This window comes from Dermochelys coriacea, chromosome 15 (assembly GCF_009764565.3).
Source record: "Dermochelys coriacea isolate rDerCor1 chromosome 15, rDerCor1.pri.v4, whole genome shotgun sequence".
Classification (NCBI taxonomy): Eukaryota; Metazoa; Chordata; order Testudines; family Dermochelyidae; genus Dermochelys; species Dermochelys coriacea.
The window spans coordinates 9,860,309-9,877,916 of NC_050082.1; the positions used below are offsets into that span (position 1 = coordinate 9,860,309).

The 17,608-nt window shown below is 39.9% G+C and overlaps 1 protein-coding gene across 15 annotated transcripts in view; it reads right to left on the reverse strand.

Annotated features, from left to right (window-relative positions):
* CIT (citron rho-interacting serine/threonine kinase) overlaps window positions 1–17,608 on the reverse strand; it is a 99,038-nt gene that overhangs the window by 50,350 nt on the left and 31,080 nt on the right. For all 15 annotated transcript variants that reach the window (XM_043497977.1, XM_038374052.2, XM_038374051.2 and 12 more), the window contains 9 exons: window positions 16,646–16,751; window positions 15,619–15,762; window positions 13,987–14,106; window positions 10,318–10,488; window positions 9,991–10,044; window positions 9,409–9,462; window positions 7,776–7,916; window positions 7,266–7,391; window positions 2,801–2,896 (listed from right to left, as the gene is read on the reverse strand). In XM_043497977.1, the coding sequence (XP_043353912.1) occupies window positions 2,801–2,896; window positions 7,266–7,391; window positions 7,776–7,916; window positions 9,409–9,462; window positions 9,991–10,044; window positions 10,318–10,488; window positions 13,987–14,106; window positions 15,619–15,762; window positions 16,646–16,751 (1,012 nt within the window). The remainder of the gene's footprint in view (window positions 1–2,800; window positions 2,897–7,265; window positions 7,392–7,775; window positions 7,917–9,408; window positions 9,463–9,990; window positions 10,045–10,317; window positions 10,489–13,986; window positions 14,107–15,618; window positions 15,763–16,645; window positions 16,752–17,608) is intronic.

Below are 17,608 nucleotides of genomic sequence, written 5' to 3' on the forward strand. Positions count from 1 at the left end.
GGATATAATGATGCCTGCTGCTTATTTACAATGTTACCTGAAAGTGAGAACAGGCGTTCGCATAGCACTTTTGCAGCCAGTGTTGCAAGGTATTTATGTGCCAGATATGATAAATATTCGTATGCCCCTTCATGTTTCTGCCACCATTCCAGAGGACATGCTTGTTAAAAAAAAAATGCGTTAATTAAATTTGTGACTGATTCCTTGGGGAAGAATTGTATGTCTCCTGTTCTGTTTTAACCGCATTCTTCCATATATTTCATGTTACATAGATGATGACCCGGCACATGTTCATTTTAAGAACACTTCCACAGCAGATTTGACAAAATGCAAAGAGGGTACCAATGTGAAATTTCTAAAAATTGCTACAGCACTCCAACCAAGGTTTAAGAATCTGAAGTGCCATCCAAAATTTGAGAGGGACGAGGTGTGGAGCATACTTTCAGAAGTCTTAAAAGACCAACACTCAGATGCGGAAACTACAGAACCCGAACCACCAAAAAAGAAAATCAACCTTCTGCTGGTGGAATCTGACTCAGACGATGAAAATGAACATGCATCTGTCTGCTCTGTTTTGGATCGTTATCGAGCAGAACCCGTCATCAGCATGGATGCATGTTCTCTGGAATGGTGGTTGAAGCATAAAGGGACATATGAATCTTTAGCGCATCTGGCACATAAATATCTTGCAACACCGGCTACAACAATGCCATGCAAATGCCTTTTCTCACTTTCACGTGACACTGTAAACAAGAAGTGGGCAGCATTATCTCCTGCAAACTGTAACCAAATTTGTTTGTCTGAGCAATTTGCTGAAGTAGGACTGAGTGGACTTGTCGGCTCTAAAGTTTTACATTGTTTTATTTTTGAATGAAGGGGTTTTTTTGTACATAATTCTACATTTGTAAGTTCAACTTTCATGATCAAGAGATTGCACTACAGTACTTCCAATAGGGGAATTGAAAAATACTATTTATTTTGTTATTTACAGAGCAAATATTTGTCATAAAAAATAAACAAAGTATTTGTATTCTGTGTTGTAATTGCAATAAATATTTTTGAAAATGTAGAAAACATCCAAAAATATTTAAATAAATGGTATTCTATTAGTTTAACAGTACAATTAATTTTTTTAAATTGCTTGACAGCCCTAAAATAAATATGTAAGAGGTATGTAAGAACTTTCATAGTACTATGAGTTTCAGTGACTACAAATCTGAATTCAAATCAGTAACATAGCCATGAAAGGACTAGGAGGACTGGACTTGATGGACTACTGTTGCAGCGATGGTTGGACTCAAAGAACCAACTGACATTTTGATCCCGTTATAATTCTTCTGTCCTGTCACAACTCCAGTGTTTCTCAGATATCTCCTCTTGGAAGAACCACCATTTCAAACTCACTCTCCCCCTCTCCAAAACTGAATTTGTCCCTCTGTCTAGTCCTTTCCCTACATCTTCCTTCCTAATCTTACTCCATTCACTAGCTCCACTGTTAACTCCACTACCTTTAGTGCCTCCCATGCTCATAATCTTCAACCTTTCTCTCTCTTCCTCTCTCAAGTCCAGGTTCTCATTACAGCTTTTCCTCCGATTACTATTATTTCTGCTCCAAATACATGCTTCCCACACCTCCTAAATCCCAGGTTTCAGAGTAGCAACTGTGTTAATCTGTATTCGCAAACAGAAAAGGAGTACTTGTAGCACCTTAGAGACTAAATCCTAAATCCCTTCACTGGCATCCCGTCTCATTTACCAAAGCCCACATAATCTTGCCCCATTTATACCTTGGCTCTCATTTACCTCTACTGCTCCCTCTTATTCTTTGCACTCTTTCCAATCCTTTCGCCTTACCACTTCTTTGGTTTCCTTTCTAACATCCAACTCTTGGTTTCATGCCTTGAAAAGTATGCTTGTTCCAATTTGCCATGCATCCTCCACTACTCAGTGTTTTCTTTCAACAAATTCCTCCTCTCTTTTTATCATCATCATAGCCTCTCTCTCCTGGACAGTTGTTTGAAGTCTAATCTTGTTCAGACTAAGCTCTTTGGGCCAGTGAACATGTCTTTACATTTGTAAATGCTGTGTAAATTTATAGTGCTATATAAATGTAATAAATCATAATGATAAAGAGTGGGAAAAGATCACACTTGGAAGGCACAGAGATCCTTAAAGAATACTTTTCCTGAATGACAAACTAAGTTTTTTTAGATAAATTCTGAAGTCTATTACATAATCCTGTCTCTCTCTCTCTATGGTTTTCCTAATTTTAGATGGTGTCTATAATCATGTTTTCAATTGTTTGTTATAAATCTTAAAATATCCTAGAAAAGAGAAAAAATTCAGAGTGGGTGGATCCCTGAACGCACTGGCGGATGTTACAGCTCCAAGGAGATGGAATTTCAAAAGTGCTTTTGGGGTGTTTACTAAATGTAAAGCTTCTTGGGCTGCTCATGTTAATGCTCTTCAAATCAAAGCAAGATCATCAGAAATAATTAAAAACCTTTTTGAAAGACTGATTTCCCACAAGCACCTGTTCTAAAGTAATAGTCTGTTAACAGTTAGATTCGTCTAGCTCTCACAAAGCCTACATGGATAATGCAACCTCACACAAAAGGTGAGAGCGTGATGGGCACAGGTTAGAAAGGCAGAATTATTCAGTTTTCATTCAACTCTCAGAAGTAATGAAGAAGGAAGCAGAGGACAAGGGATCAGAGTCCCAAACCAGCTGTTTGGGCACTATTCAGAGCCCAATGCACCCCTAAAAGAGAGTATGAAGGTAATGAAAAGGGATATTTACTTTGATTTTTTCGTCATAGAACTGCTCTTTCTGTTTCAGCTGCAATTCCAGATGCTGTGCTGACAGCTGAGCCTCACGATGCTTCTCCTCCAGCTCCTGAACAAAGCAAAGATTTATGTCAGACGGATACAGAAATACATAGAATTTATAAATACATATACAGGATATGTACAAAACACTCATTCCCTCTGGTTTTAAGTCTTTCTAAAATATATCTCTGAGGCCTGGGATCTCAGCTGCATGAGATACCATTATGAAAGTACATATCACCAGCATTAAACCTTATAAGTAGACAGATAGACACATCAGTTGTCCTATTTTAGGGTTAGGTAATATAATAAAAAGGGTAAAGAGATGTTTAAAAAAGAAGTAGATTCCACCTCCACCAAGAGCCGCCTCCTGAGCCAGTACTGCCCCCTTCCAACCTACTTCCAAAAAAAATTAAGGTATTCCCCAAAATGGAGCCAGAATGGTTTGTGATAATGAGCAGTTATGAACAGCTCATAGATGTTGATGGGATTCTGAAACCCTAGACCAAAAAAACCCAATCATTTTGCAGTTAACTTTAAATTCCTTTGCATCAGATTGGCTGGTGAAGGTTTCAAATATGTGCCTGGATATCTGATAAGGGAAAGACATGTGGTAGAGTGATTTGAATACAGGACAGGGAATTCCTGAGTGTTTAGTCTCATTTCTGATAATGTCCCTCCCTCTCTTTCTAGCCTTGGGCAAATCATTTAGAACATAAGAGCAGTCATACTGGGTCAGACCAAAGGTCCATCTAACCCAGTATCCTGTCTTCTGACAGTGGCCAATGCCAAGTGCCCCAGAGGGAATGAACAGAACAGGTAATCAAGTGATCCATCCACTTAGACCTTGATTCTGCACTGAGGATCATGCAAGTAAACCTCTGCATCAGTGTAGTTCTCAGTGCAGTGGTGCCTTAGTTTCTATGCTTCAGATTCTCCATTTGTAGAGAGGGGATAATCCTTTCTGTCCTCCCTACATGGTTGTTGCCAAGATGGATATTTATAAATTGCTTTGAAGAATGAAAAGTGCTTTGTAAGTTATACATTAGGTGCAAAAAAATATTTTTATCCTCAGTGGCTCACAAGGGTGAAGGAACGCAAGTCACACAAAATACAGCCTTAAATAAGTTAAATAGCCCCGTCTCTCACAGGTAAACCAGTTTGGCAGAGGGGGGCATTTTTGTTCTTTGAAGTTGGTCTTTAAGGTAGAGCTAGAGAGTCTCCTTTTTTGAGGCTTGCTCTCAATAGTTGAGACTTCAGAGAACGTTATTCTCCTTCATAGCCAGGTTTTCCATTCCAACAGTTTCTGCAGCACTGGAGGCAGATCCAGACCCGTCAAGCCCTGGAAAGTGGGCTGATTGCCACTTAGCCAAGCTCCAGTTTTGTGATCCCTCCAGATCTCCTGCCTGCCTTCCTATCTACACAGCACAGGAAAATTCCCTGACATTTCTCTAGTTGACACACATGCATTTTCTATCCCCTGATCTTCCCTTTCTCTTATCTCAGGAAACCACCTTGGGAGCACCCAAAGGTTCCTTTGATCCAGTCATAGCATCAACCCTCCACCACACGGGCTACAAAAATGGAATGAAAGCCTGCCAAAAAGTAGTCATCTAGAAGGAGCCTGCAGCATTTAGTACCCTGGAAGGGGCATTATTGTTTTCTTCAGTTGGAAAATGGCTTCTTGTACCAAGAAGCCAATTCAGCTTTCACATGGTCCCACACAGTATAGGTCCAAATAATGAATCACACAACCAGGTCAGCAGCAGCTTCAGAGTTACCACCAAGTGGCTGCTCATACTAGAGTAGAAGCTCTGCCAACTCCTGAAGTGGCCCTCTGCAGTGCGGACATCGAAATGTAGTCTCTTATTTCAGATAATCTTCTCCAGCTATTCATATTCAGCTCCCCCCACCCAACCCCTGCCTTTTATTCACTGAGAACAGCCATCTAGACTCCCAAGCAGCAAAGAATAAAATGCCCTTTATTTTTTATTATTCAGAACTTGGCATTTCCTTCCTCTGGCACTCTTCATCTATAGACAGGCCAGCAGGGCTCATCAAGTACAACTGGAAGAGTTTATTCCTTCACAGAAAGACATCATCCATTTCTTCTGAAGGCTCACCACCTGACTCCCTTCCTCTCTTCCCTCAAAACTAGAAGAAACAGAGGGCATACTTGTTCCTACATCTCCACCTATCCTCTTCTCCCCATCACTACCAAGAACAGTTCATCAGAGTCCCTGTAAAAAATGTCCAACACCAGCTGCTTCATGGGATTAAGGAGTCTTCAGTCAGAGGTATGTATATCTGACTCAGCCCACCACCCCATATACTCTGCCACTGTAGCAGAAATCACAAAAAAGGTCCTCTCTGCTACAGGGACATGCCAACAGAACAAAAGTCCAAATCTGACCTATCTTCAGACTTTTGCCAGTTGTCTGGTCACCAGGAGAAAAATAAGACATTTATGGTTAAAGAAAAAAATCCTCTTCCTCAGAAAAGTACAGATCCCACCAAACTGTAGAGCAAAAACTCTAGACACCATAAAAAGAAACCTTCTAACTGCAATCAGAAAAAAACAACTTCATTTTCTCTTTTGCCCTCCAAAGAGGGCTAATTCTCCATGTCAGAACTGGCGGGACCTACGGAAGAGACCCCGGAAGCCCCAGATCTGCTTGTCTTAGTGTTATATATGGGCATTATAGTCCCCAACGTTCTATGTAAACATGGAGAAAACTGCAGCTCCAAAACAAGACCCCTGGAACAGTGAAATGATATTTCTGCATTCCCTTCCATTTTTTATGAAGAATAATAAAACTCAAACAAAAATGCCCAAATACACGCAAGAGGCTTATGCAACAAGTCACAATATATTACATGGTCTCTGAATACAAAGCTGGCTTTGTACATGCAAGCAGTGGTCTTTCACTTATCACGCCCTGACACTGAAAGACAGAACAATGCCAAGGGACCTCTTCTACCTTCTTTATGGTGCCTCAAGGCTTCTGATCTTGATATCTATTTATGCAGCTATTTCTCAGAACAATTATGGATCACCTATCAACTTCAGGTAAGGCTATTTATACATTCCCATTGGGCCTTCACACAGGGTATGTCTCTGGTTCTCCTACAGTCAGGACTACGACCACCTGTCCAAGGGTGTTTAACATGTTAATTTTCCTGGTAGTAACCCCAAGAGAAAGAGAGTAAGGGAGGGGCAGAGAATCCATATCCATCCCTTTCCTAGATTACAGGCTCATCGGACCTCCATTCAAGCTGAAAGCAACAAACGATACCAAATATGTGACCTTTTTCCTTCAACACCACATTTTTAATTAGCCCTCCTTCAGAGTAGCACTGCTGTTATAAACTTACCGCTAGAATGATAAACCTAGCTATTAAGGGGAGGCTAAATATGTGCTATCCTGATCTCTCTTCTTCAAAATGAGTCAGGTTTGCTATTCCACCCCTCCTTTGGTAGGGGATCATTTTTAATTTTCAATACATCTTTTGGGTCCCCTTCAGGCACTGTAGAAAGGTAATTTAATGAAAGATAGGTAGTTGATACACATATCTTTCCTGGTAGTAGAGTTTAACATATATTTTGTCTCTGGAAGCAGTCTCACTGGGAGGTGGGAAGTGTTCCCAAGGGCACAGTAAACCAGTTCCCTATGACTGACAGGTCTGGGTCCTACATCCTATGCTTCAGAAGGAAACCCACTGTTTGAATGGGTATTTGTAGAAGAGAACTCATCAGAGAAGCACAGATTTATTTATCTGCCTCATCACAGGACAATGGCTTCTTCCCCCAGGGAGGTATAAGTACCAGCAGTACCCTTGTTTGGTTCACTTTAGACTAAATTAACCAAAAAGACTTAACAGATCTAACAATGAGAAAAACAAGAAATTGCCAACCATAATGGGGAAGGTATGTGGGTGAGAATGGATCTCTGACAAAAATTTAAGAGAAAAACAGTTTTGATGATTAATTTTGTTCTTCTGCAAAATGTATGCATTTGGGATAGAGTAGAAGTCAGACTAAATTGCAAGGGATTTCAAAGTTAAATACTAAAGATGTCATTGTTACACAACCCAGCACTGACCATTAAGAAGGTTATGCTTTTGAAACAGACATTAGGAAATAAATTGCATACTAGTGAGTTAATACAACTGAGTTGGAAAATTTTCTATTGGGGCAACTGGGATTTTTAAAAAATCATTTGGTAAGAGATCATAGATGCTTAGGACTTAGTTTATAACTAACACTGCAGGCAGCAGAATTTGTGCACTGAAGTTATTTCCAACATAAAATTTATATAACATCCAATTCCCTTATTCAACAACCCCCACCCGATTTTATGTAGTTCTATGTCCTCTCTTCCGACTCCACTGGGGCATACTCTTTCCCTTTATCTTTCATTTTCATCCCTGCTCACCAAAATTTTGTCTGCCATCTGTTGAATCTGCTGAGATTTAGTCTGAATATCTTCCTTTAGTCGGTTTTCTCTGCGTTCCACAGTCTCTAATCTCTTCACTTGATTCTCCAGAGAATGGCGCCGTTCCTGCAGAGCAATTATGAACTGCCATTTAAACTAAAGTTTTGATGATCAAACAGCAGTGAGCAGGCACTAGGAAAAGTCAGCTGAAGCTATCAGTATGTGATCCTCTTCTACATCCAAAATCATCCCCACTCCCAAAGACTTACCCTAGTCACATGTTCATGTTGAATCCAGATGAAAAACCAATACCAAAAAGCCTCCCAGTAAGTATTTTTCAGAGAAATACATTTATAAAAGAATGAATAAATCAACTGCTATTTTCTAGTCTCTGTCCTCTGACAAGCTGTTACAGGGATCCTGGCCATTCAGTGTTCTACAAAGTAGTAGTTTCTAAGCCCAGTTACATCCTATTGACTAGTCCAGCGTAGCCAGAAATTCTCTGCTCACCTCTGCTTCAAGCAGTTTCTTTTTCATGCCTTCATTAGAGTCTTCCCGATTCTGCAATTTCTCCAACTCTTTCTCTGCTCTCTCCTTTGCCTGACGGATATTCTGAAGAAGTTCAGTTGCCTCAGAACTGGCTTTCACAGCCTAAACCAAGAGCGGGAAAAAAAATATCAGTAAATGTTAGTATAAAGTCACACACATACAAAGTCTTCATAGTAACAGATGCAAGTACAGTATGATGGCAACCTCAGATGTTCAGCATTCTGAATAAAACATTTATAAAAGCCTGGCCTGGCAGCCTAGAATTAGCACAACATCCAACCGGGTGAAGGAATATTTCATTTAGTCTCCTGAGGGCTGTAATACTTTGGTCTAATTCTGGTTGACGTCTGGTGTTAGGCTGGCTGGTTGGTGTTTAGTGGCCTGTGATGGTGGTCAGACTAGATGATATGGTAGTCCCTTCTGGCCTTAAACTTTACGAATCTAAGTTCAAACCTCTACCCCAAACTTCACTTCTGCTATTGCAAATGTTGAAAAAAGCACAAGGGAAGGAGAACTACAGGTCTGTCTTGTTGTACCAGTAGCTTCTACTGCTCTACTTGCACTGGAGTTCAAGCCTAGTCCACAAACTCAGCCTAATCCCTTGAGACAAGATTCAAGGATATATTTCTGTACAAGTGCTGAGAGAACATTGTGTTGAGCCACATCAATTCTTGGAAAGAATGAAATAGTAATGGTGAAAACTTGTGGCCTGCTTGAAGGACTGAGATGAAAGTGACACCCTCATACTGTTTTGACCTCAGTGTTCACGCTACAGAGTCATTATCCTTAAGGAAGCCCCATTTCTGGAAAACTAAAACAGCCGCAGACTGGTTGCGTGGAGGGGTTTGAGATGCTCGCAGATGGATATGAAGCAGCTAGCTCTCTCCTCTCCCCAAAAAGAACCACCATTAGCAATGTATTAGCTGGTATAGTGTTTTCTCACATATAGCCCTTTAGGGTGCACTGGAATTTCAGTGCCCATTAAAGTGAGACTGATAGCACTGATTACAGCAAGGTAGGTACTGTGTATACTTCCTCCAGATGCTAATGTATCCTAATCCTGTCATGAACTCTTATCATAGAATCGTAGGGCTGGAAGGGACCTCGATGGGTCAATCTAGTCCAGTCCCCTGCATTCTACTGTTTGACCTATCGACAGAGTAGAGATTGCTAAGTGAGAAGTGATTTTATGATTAATACCAAAGTATGCTGGGAGAGTAAGCCAAGACCAAAATGCATTTCACTAGAACTAGCAAGACATGAACCCAGGTCTCCAGAAATAAAAGGTTAGGGTAGCGTGTTAGATGCTGTACGCCCATGCTGGCCTTTTAAATTAGGATTGCTATGCACTATTCCTGTTGTGACTCAGCTTCATTTGTAAAAATAAACACTGTTGACACATTTCAAGAGCAGAAAGCATATTGAGAATTCTGATTTCAGATACCAGCTCCCACCCCCACTTTCTCCCTCTGACATCCCCTCTTGCTGTGACTAATTCTATTTTTGACTATGAAACACAGTGCACATCTCCCCTGCATTAGGGTTTTACTGGAAAGCCTTGTGAAAAATTCACCGACCCCACCCCTGACTTTACCTTTGCCAGCTTGTCCTGCAGCTCCTGGATTTTGGTTTGCTGCTCTGTATTGATCTACAGTTAAACGCAAGGGAGAAAAAATGAATGTCCGCCGTACTTGTGATTTATTTATTTTAGTCTTGTTTCCAGAATCTTTGTTTCTCCCTATAATTCCAACCTGCCAAATGATCCAATGCATTCCTGCTCCTGATTTCCTCTTGACCATTTGCCATATTTCTGTCACTAAATAAATCACTTTGACTCAGTATGCAGAACTAAAATTTATTCTTCAGAATAATCTTATTTTCTACGTGCCATTCTTCATTCATAATGATACATACAGGGTTTTTCTTTTAACTCACCTCCAGCACAGATTGCAAATAGCAGCTTTGTCTTGGCATAGCTACTCTGTAAGTTCAATTGACAACAGACTGACCAAGCCCAGCTTTAAATCAAATCACACAGAACAGTCAGTCCCACAAAGAAAGAGGATGGAAGTCTGTTCATGCCACTGACTATCCATGGATGTTCTGGGTTTCTGACAGTGATAATATACTTGGACAGAATCAGGCAGTAAACTCCTCTGACACTAAGGAAGCATACCTTCTCCAGTTTGGAATACAGCTCTCCTACTTCAGTTTTCCCATGGTCTTTAGCCTGTAATTTAAAAATATAAAATGTATAACTCTGAAGAAAAGTTTTAGGATCTTGGACTTCACCCAGAATCATAACCTCAGGCAGTTTAAATGTAAACAGCTTTACAGGGAATAAATGAAATCGTTCCAACTATACTGGTAATACAAAATGGCTTCCAACTGTACAACCTGTACCAAGTTTCCAAGGACTTGAATGCAACTCATTTATAAATCCCACCAACACACACTAGAAACTAGGAGTGTAACAACACCTTTCCCAGGGAGCCTTCACTACCTTCTGTAGTTTGTTGTGACATTCAGTAGCTTTACGTTTGAATTCTTCAGCTGCCAATCGTGACTCTCTCAACTCCGATTCATAGAGATCACTACGTCTACGAGCTGAAATAAGATCCTCTTCTAACTGATTCATCATCAACCTCATCTCTTCCACCTGGGCTTGATACTCCTGTGCAAGGAAAAGGGATGTTACATTTTGGAAAGCAAAGAGGAAAGACAGAGAGTGGCAAACAGTATGATAGTACCTATACGGAATAGGCAGAAAGCAGACAAAGTATGTAACGAGAGGACAAAAACATAAAATAAGAGGGTGAGAGCCAGGCAGAATACAATATCCATTCCTTTCTGGCTTGTGTCTTTCATGACAAAGAGCCAATAAGTCATTTCCAAGCCATTACCTCAGAGAAGATATGAAATGTAACCAAAAAAAAAAAAAACTATTTTGAGGGGATTCCACTGCAGAAACACATCCATAGTTTTTGAAACAAATGGTAAAGTACTTACATGTTATTTCTCTCCCTGAAGGTTAGGGGGTCTATATAGACATATGCTTCTGAGTTTTGTGCCTCTGTCAAACACCCAGATATATTCTCTCCGAGTTATTCAGCCTGACAACATGAGAATTACTACAAATCTGGGCGGTCGGGGTGGGTGAAAAGGAGAAAAAAAAATGTGTTGTGGCCTCCAACCATCAGTTTACTGGTTGCTTTTGATAGCTCAGGAAAGAAACATATTAACACTAAAGTAAAGTCCTCTATCATTCTTGATGGGAGTAGCAGTAATCTAGTATCAAATGCTATCTTTGGAGGATAACTCTCGAGGAGTCACATTTTCCCCGAAAGACCAATATTCTATGTAGTTCACACCTCCATTAAACCACAATAAAGGATTTGGAATAAAAATTCTGGAAAAGTGCAACGCCTAAAAATCAAAGAACAAAAAGAACTTTTGGACTGATTGTTCCAATTAGGGCAAGCATCCAAGATGAGAAGTGGTGTAGATAGATCCTGAGGTGACCAACGAAGTCTTCAGTAGAAGCATTGATTGTTATTACATAGTAAGCATTTGTATAGTCCTTTAAATATACAAGTGCTTATAAGAAAACAAATATTGTCTCTTTCCTAAAGAGCTTGTTTTTATATCTATCTATCTGGTGGGTGGGGAGCATGCACATCCAGGAGTATGCTAGGAAAATACACAACACAGACAAAGGACATAACGGATCTTGCTTTCCATGTTATTTTCTTAGAGTCCATATACACAAATTATTATTCATTTCTCCCTATCAAACCTTGCCCATTCACCCACTGCTTTTACTTTCTCCTATGTTCAAATTCATATTTATCAGTTAATTCTCTGCTCTCTCCACTTCCTGCCACATATGGCTAGAGGTTGCCACTAGCAGCCATCTGCCTTAGAGTGACTCTCTGGTTCATAATACCAACAGTGGACTTAGCTGGCCCATCCTCCCATCAAGTCCAATGGTTGCAGTACAACTATTTTCTCCCTGGACGGGGCTGGAGCTTTTATACCATAGATGATGCAAACATGCATTAGTGCAAAATATCCTTTCACGTCAATGGACTCGTGCAAAGAAAGATGCAGAATGCTTGGAAGAAGTGTGTTCTGCTCAGAGATCACAATTTGGACCAGCACTTCCAAGAATGCTCAATTTCTAGAGCAACAATCACTTGACAAAGGAATTATAAGCAAGGCCTCAGGTGGCATTGAGAAAGTTGATGAATTTGGGGGTAGTTAAATAAAATTTCAGTTTTTCTTGCTTCTTGATACTATCCAGGCTGTATCTCTAAGCACATCATATACTAAGGTCAGAAGAACATGTCACACAACTCACACACACACACACACACACACACACACACACACACACACACATCTTAACCTAAGGCATCCAACATTAGGCACCGAACACAGAAAAGCTGAAGCGAAAACTAAGCAGAGATTAAAAACTGCTATATAAAAATATACTATATAGTCAAATAAGGTCTAGAATCCAAGTCAGAAATAATAATGCTCTCTTTATACATTGTACCCAAATTGAGGTTGAATTATGACATTACCCTGAAATATCAATACTTGAACTTTATTCTCCTTGTGGGATTTGCCATTGTTGGTAACTTAAATATCACCACCTCAACAGGATTCTCCCCAAGAATGGCTTTTCTTAGGGTTTTCCCCGCAGGATCTCCATCCTCTCTCTCAGACCCTAATTTCATTTTCCTGAAAGAAATGCCCCAAGCCCTCTGATTTGCCAAGACTGACCAGCTTGTATGAGTGAGCAGAAACTACACTGCATATTTATGCAGCATTCTAGCACCTGAGCTTAAGATAACTCAGAGGAACCCTGTAGTAGGTTTTTTTTAAGACAATTTCCTCTAGTGCCCTAAACAGCACCTTAACATTCTCATGAATCTCAGCCATAATCTATGTTAAAAGATATGGAGTTCAAATTGTGTTGGGATGCAAGTTTTATTAAAATTCTTATTTTTCCTCTCTGACAAATAAGTTTGTACATTTTCAAAACCTAATCATCATCCCAAAACATTCTATATATAACAAATATTTAAAACAACTCTACTAAAGCAGCAACAGCACTCAAAGTAGCTAGCCTTAGAACACTGTCATTTTCCAAAACAACCAGCAAAACGAATACTTAAGCTGTATATATGGTTCTGCCACATCTTGAGGGTTTTATCTGCACTTCATTAAATTTTGCATAAGGTAAGTCTCCAGACAAGAGCTATTACCAAGGGTTCTGTGCATACAGATCTCACACACAAAAACATTAGTCAGTTAATATTTGTAAAGTGTTTTAGAGATGAAAAGCAGTAGATGATTGTCAACTATTGTTTGAACTCCACAGAAATTTCAATTTCTTTTTCTCAATATAATGTGTTTCCATTACACCATAGAATATAATGGGTTCTGTGTGGTAGACTATTTTTAATCTTAAAATTACCCAACATTATTTGTTGTATTTTTCATTTAAGCTCTCTCTCTCCACCCCCAGTAAAACAAAGTGCTTTCCTTTCCTCACACTTTCCTGAAGGAAAAAAATTATCTGAACAAACATCTTCTCTTCAAAAAAATCTAAGTTAGAAAAAGAAAAGTTCAGCGACATAGGCAGTATTTTGAAAAACAGTCACATTCAAAGCTGAGTAGACATTGAAAATGGTTAAAGTAAAACAAGATATGGGTTAATGTGGTTTCCCCCCAATTCAGAATTCCCATGTGAGGATTCATGAGCTCTAGTTGAGAGCAATATTAACCCTTGCTAACTTGTGTAACGCGATTGCTTAAAATGGATTTTTCCAACATGTCAGTTTCACAAAATATTGCAACTTTCTCCTAATTTGTTTTTTTAGGCAAAGATTTCATTTGATCAACTTGATGGACTGCAAAAAAAATATAGGCAGGCTCGAGACCATGCATGTTTGCAAACAGACACATGTCCAAGTTTGTTCTTAGTTACTTTGTTTAAGGAATTCTTCCCTCCTGTCCCGTTTCCCCACCCCCGACACACACAAACACATACACGGAGCCTTGGCATCCCACCAATATAAAAACACATTCCTGGCATCAGAACCAGGTAATACAAGCAGTGAGTTCTACTGTCAGCTATTCTGCTCCCAAGAAGCAGTTGTACCTGTTCTTTGATCTCCTGCAGTTTTCGGCTCTGCTCTCTGATATCATGAAGAAGCTGTAGCGCCTTGTCATCCTCCTGAGACACCTCCAACCGCGCCTGTTCCAGGCTTCGCTTTAAGCTCTGCAGAAAGCAAAAATGTTCAATGCATAGACCTTTTGCATGCTCCTCTATAAGAAACATCCTTAGTCAAAGGAACACAAAGCTTCTCAAATACTGTGAGAATTAAGACACCAATTACGGAAACTTGCAAATTCACTGCTACTGAACTTCAATTTTTCCAGCTGGAGAAAAGCAATACACTTACAAATACAATCTACTGCACAGAGATCTTAGTTCAAACCCTACTCTTGTAGGCCAGGTGTGGAGTCAAAGAACACGCACAGTGAGTGAGACTTCTTAGCAACATTAATTATCTATCCTTTAGCACTATTTATTCACATCTCTAGCACTAGCACTCATCTGATGCTATATTACTACCATGATTCGCTATCTTTCTCCCCATTATTGAACTCAGTTATGTCCTTTACTCTTTTTTAAACTTTAAAGAGAAAAGGGAAGAAAACTATTGTTTCAAGATTTGGGCAAAACCTTTGCTTACAAACTTCAAATTAGACAAATGCTCCTGTCACCTACTTAGTGTATGTCATTTTTCATCCAGGAGGATCCAAAACTTTTTAATGTTGTTTATACAATAGAAAATAGTATATCCAGCTAGTTCAACCCAGCTTCAGATGCACCTCCTGCTGTGCATTATTGCATTGAAAGCCCCCCATTTATCCAAATAAATTCATGTTCCCCATTCTATTTAGATAAATAAAAGTTACACTCTATAGGAAATGCTTCACACTCCACTGAAAAGCAGCCACTGATAGAGTGTTGTCTTGGCATGCTACATAGACAGAGTTTGGGGTATTGGTGAGAGAGGGGAAGGAGGTCAGAAAAATACCAAATCCAATGGAAAATATAAACACTATTTAAGTGGGCAGAGTGTAAACACCCTCATTGGAATTTTGCCAAGACAACAGGGCAGACATCCCTACTCCTGTAAAATGACAAAGGATCTTAAATACATATCTTTAAGAGCCTTATTTTTATATCCCATCTGAAAAGCAGCAATTGCGACAGATACATTGCTATCACTACACTGCGGAATAGGAGCAGTACAAACTCAGAATGTCACATTATTGAGTCAACACCACCATATCCTGAAACACCTTTGTTGTCCTTTGAGGTTTTCCATTAAGTATTGAATAGGCCCCACCTTGCTTTCATTCTGAAGTCTATCAAGATCAGAACCCAAAAGCGGTATAGTATTGCTACTAGGACAAGAAGAGAACCAGAGTGTAGTTCCCTGTGAACAAAACAACAGTTGTAGTTCCTTTACCATTACTACTGAATGATGTTGTAAGCACAAAGGCCAAGTAATAAAGTTTGAACAAACTCATATCTAACAGGCCTTCAATACTCTGAAAACAATTTACTGCTCCGATTTCAATAGACAACCATTCCTCTTCCACATTATCTTCTTTCTTTACTGGATATGCACCACTGAAACCATCATGGAACAGAAAGCTAAAGACCTAAAACAGAAATTGCACCTTCAGAGGGAAAAGGACTAGGGTAAAGGCTCACACTGCATTCTGTGATGTAGGTTGCCAGGTCCTGCTCCAGGAGGGATCGCTGGGTCTCAGAGGCTTTCAGTTCCACCTCCTTTTGGCTTAGTACAGCCTCCACCTCTGACACCCTCCGGTGCAATCGCGTCATTTCCTGCTCCATCTGCAACAAACATTGAAAGGTTTAAAAGCATTTCCAAGCTCTGTCAGTTGCTAATTTCAACACACTACATGTGATGAATTTCAGTCTCTAAGAGACTCCTAGTTATAATTCTCCAGATGCTATTTAAATTCCAATACCATTGTCTCTGCTCCTGGGAATGCACAGTTCTTCACAAGGACAGGTAGTAAGTCTAAGTCACCCCATTCATTCAAGCGGCTTGCTCATATTCAGTCATTCTTCGAACCCCAGTTAGCAAAGAAGCCACAATCATTTTTCACTTGACTTTGCAGAGATGGGTCACTTTAGCTTTATCCCAAATCCATGTTGGACCAGAGGATGGGTCTCCCCCATCTCTTTGCAGGAAAAAATGGTCAAATCCAGCACAATGCAGGGAGACAAATAATTGCACTCTCATAAAAGTCTCGAGTAACACTTGAGTTTTTATAGACTCCAATGAGTTCTCTTTACTCAAACAGCAACTGTTAAAAAGATGTTCATCATAATCAATGAAATGGCAACAGTTACACAAGTAGAAGCAGAAGGACTAGGAAGAGAGACTTTGTATCACTCAGAACAGAAATGCAGCAACTCTGCAACCGACGAAGAGTAAATGGCACATGCTGGAAGAAGCAGTCATCTGTGTCATGGTGAGTAAAGGGCTATTTAAAATCCAGAGCCTCCTCTTGTTAAGTTTAACATATCTACAACAAAGGCATGGCCTAAATTCATCTTCTTCTGTACTGATCAGGAAGCCACTTCGCTGAAGGAAAAGAATTTTGCCCACCACAGATCTGGACGATCATCAGCATCTGAGAGATCCCTTGGCATACACTGGTTGTAGATTCCTGGAGCAATGAGGGAGGCCACTCATATAAATAAATACCTTGTGACACTTGTCCTGGGTGTCCTGCAGCTCTTTGCTCTTTAGAAGGAGTTTCTTTTCCATGGAGCTGATCTTAGCTGGAGAGTCCAACACCGAGACAACAGACCTAAAAGAACAAAGCCAATAATACATAAATATAGACAAAACGGTACAGGACTCTCCACTTAAACAACTTTGGTCAGATCATTGGGTGGTTATCCTGGGCTAAACTAGGAGGAAAGATAAGGCAAACTTTATGGTGTAACAGCTACTAGATTAGGTCAATCAACATAGTGTGTCATTAGTAACCACCATGTCAGCTCCTCTACTGGTTACAAGATTAGTACTTTCATTTACACAGTAAGTTTTAAATTCATAATATCAAACAATGTGACACAGAAAGCATTTCCAGATTTTTTTTTTTTTTTTAACACACATCTGCAGGCATTACAAAGCCAAATGTCAAATTGGTTTTAACCACTCAAGAAGTTAAATAATTCACTAAAAATTCATTGCCTGTTACATTTTGTTACTGTTAAACAGGTTTCAAAAACAAAAGCAGACAGTACTAGAAAAGCAACTGAAAACCCAAATGTGCCAAACTCTGAACCACAGTGAGCTGAAGCACTTGCTCATTAACTTGTTCTATGCTATCCCAGGATTTTACTGAAACATTCCCAGTCCAGCTCTCTACACCCCTTCTCTATTTCATCCATACTGTCATGATTAGCCACATGTCTAGATCTCAAAGTTCCACCAACAAGCTGTGTCTCCTGAGAAAAATCTACTTAACTGTAGCATTCATTGAAATTTGACTCCAGGAAATTGAGGAACGCATTTACATTTTTTATCACTCTCTCTGATGTGGCTCTTTACCCCCTTAAAGTTAACCATTCGTGTTGGTTTAAAGCAGTGCTTCTCAAACTGGGGGCCTCGACCCCAAAGGGGACTGCAAGCCTCTTGTGGGGGGGGGGGGCATGGTAT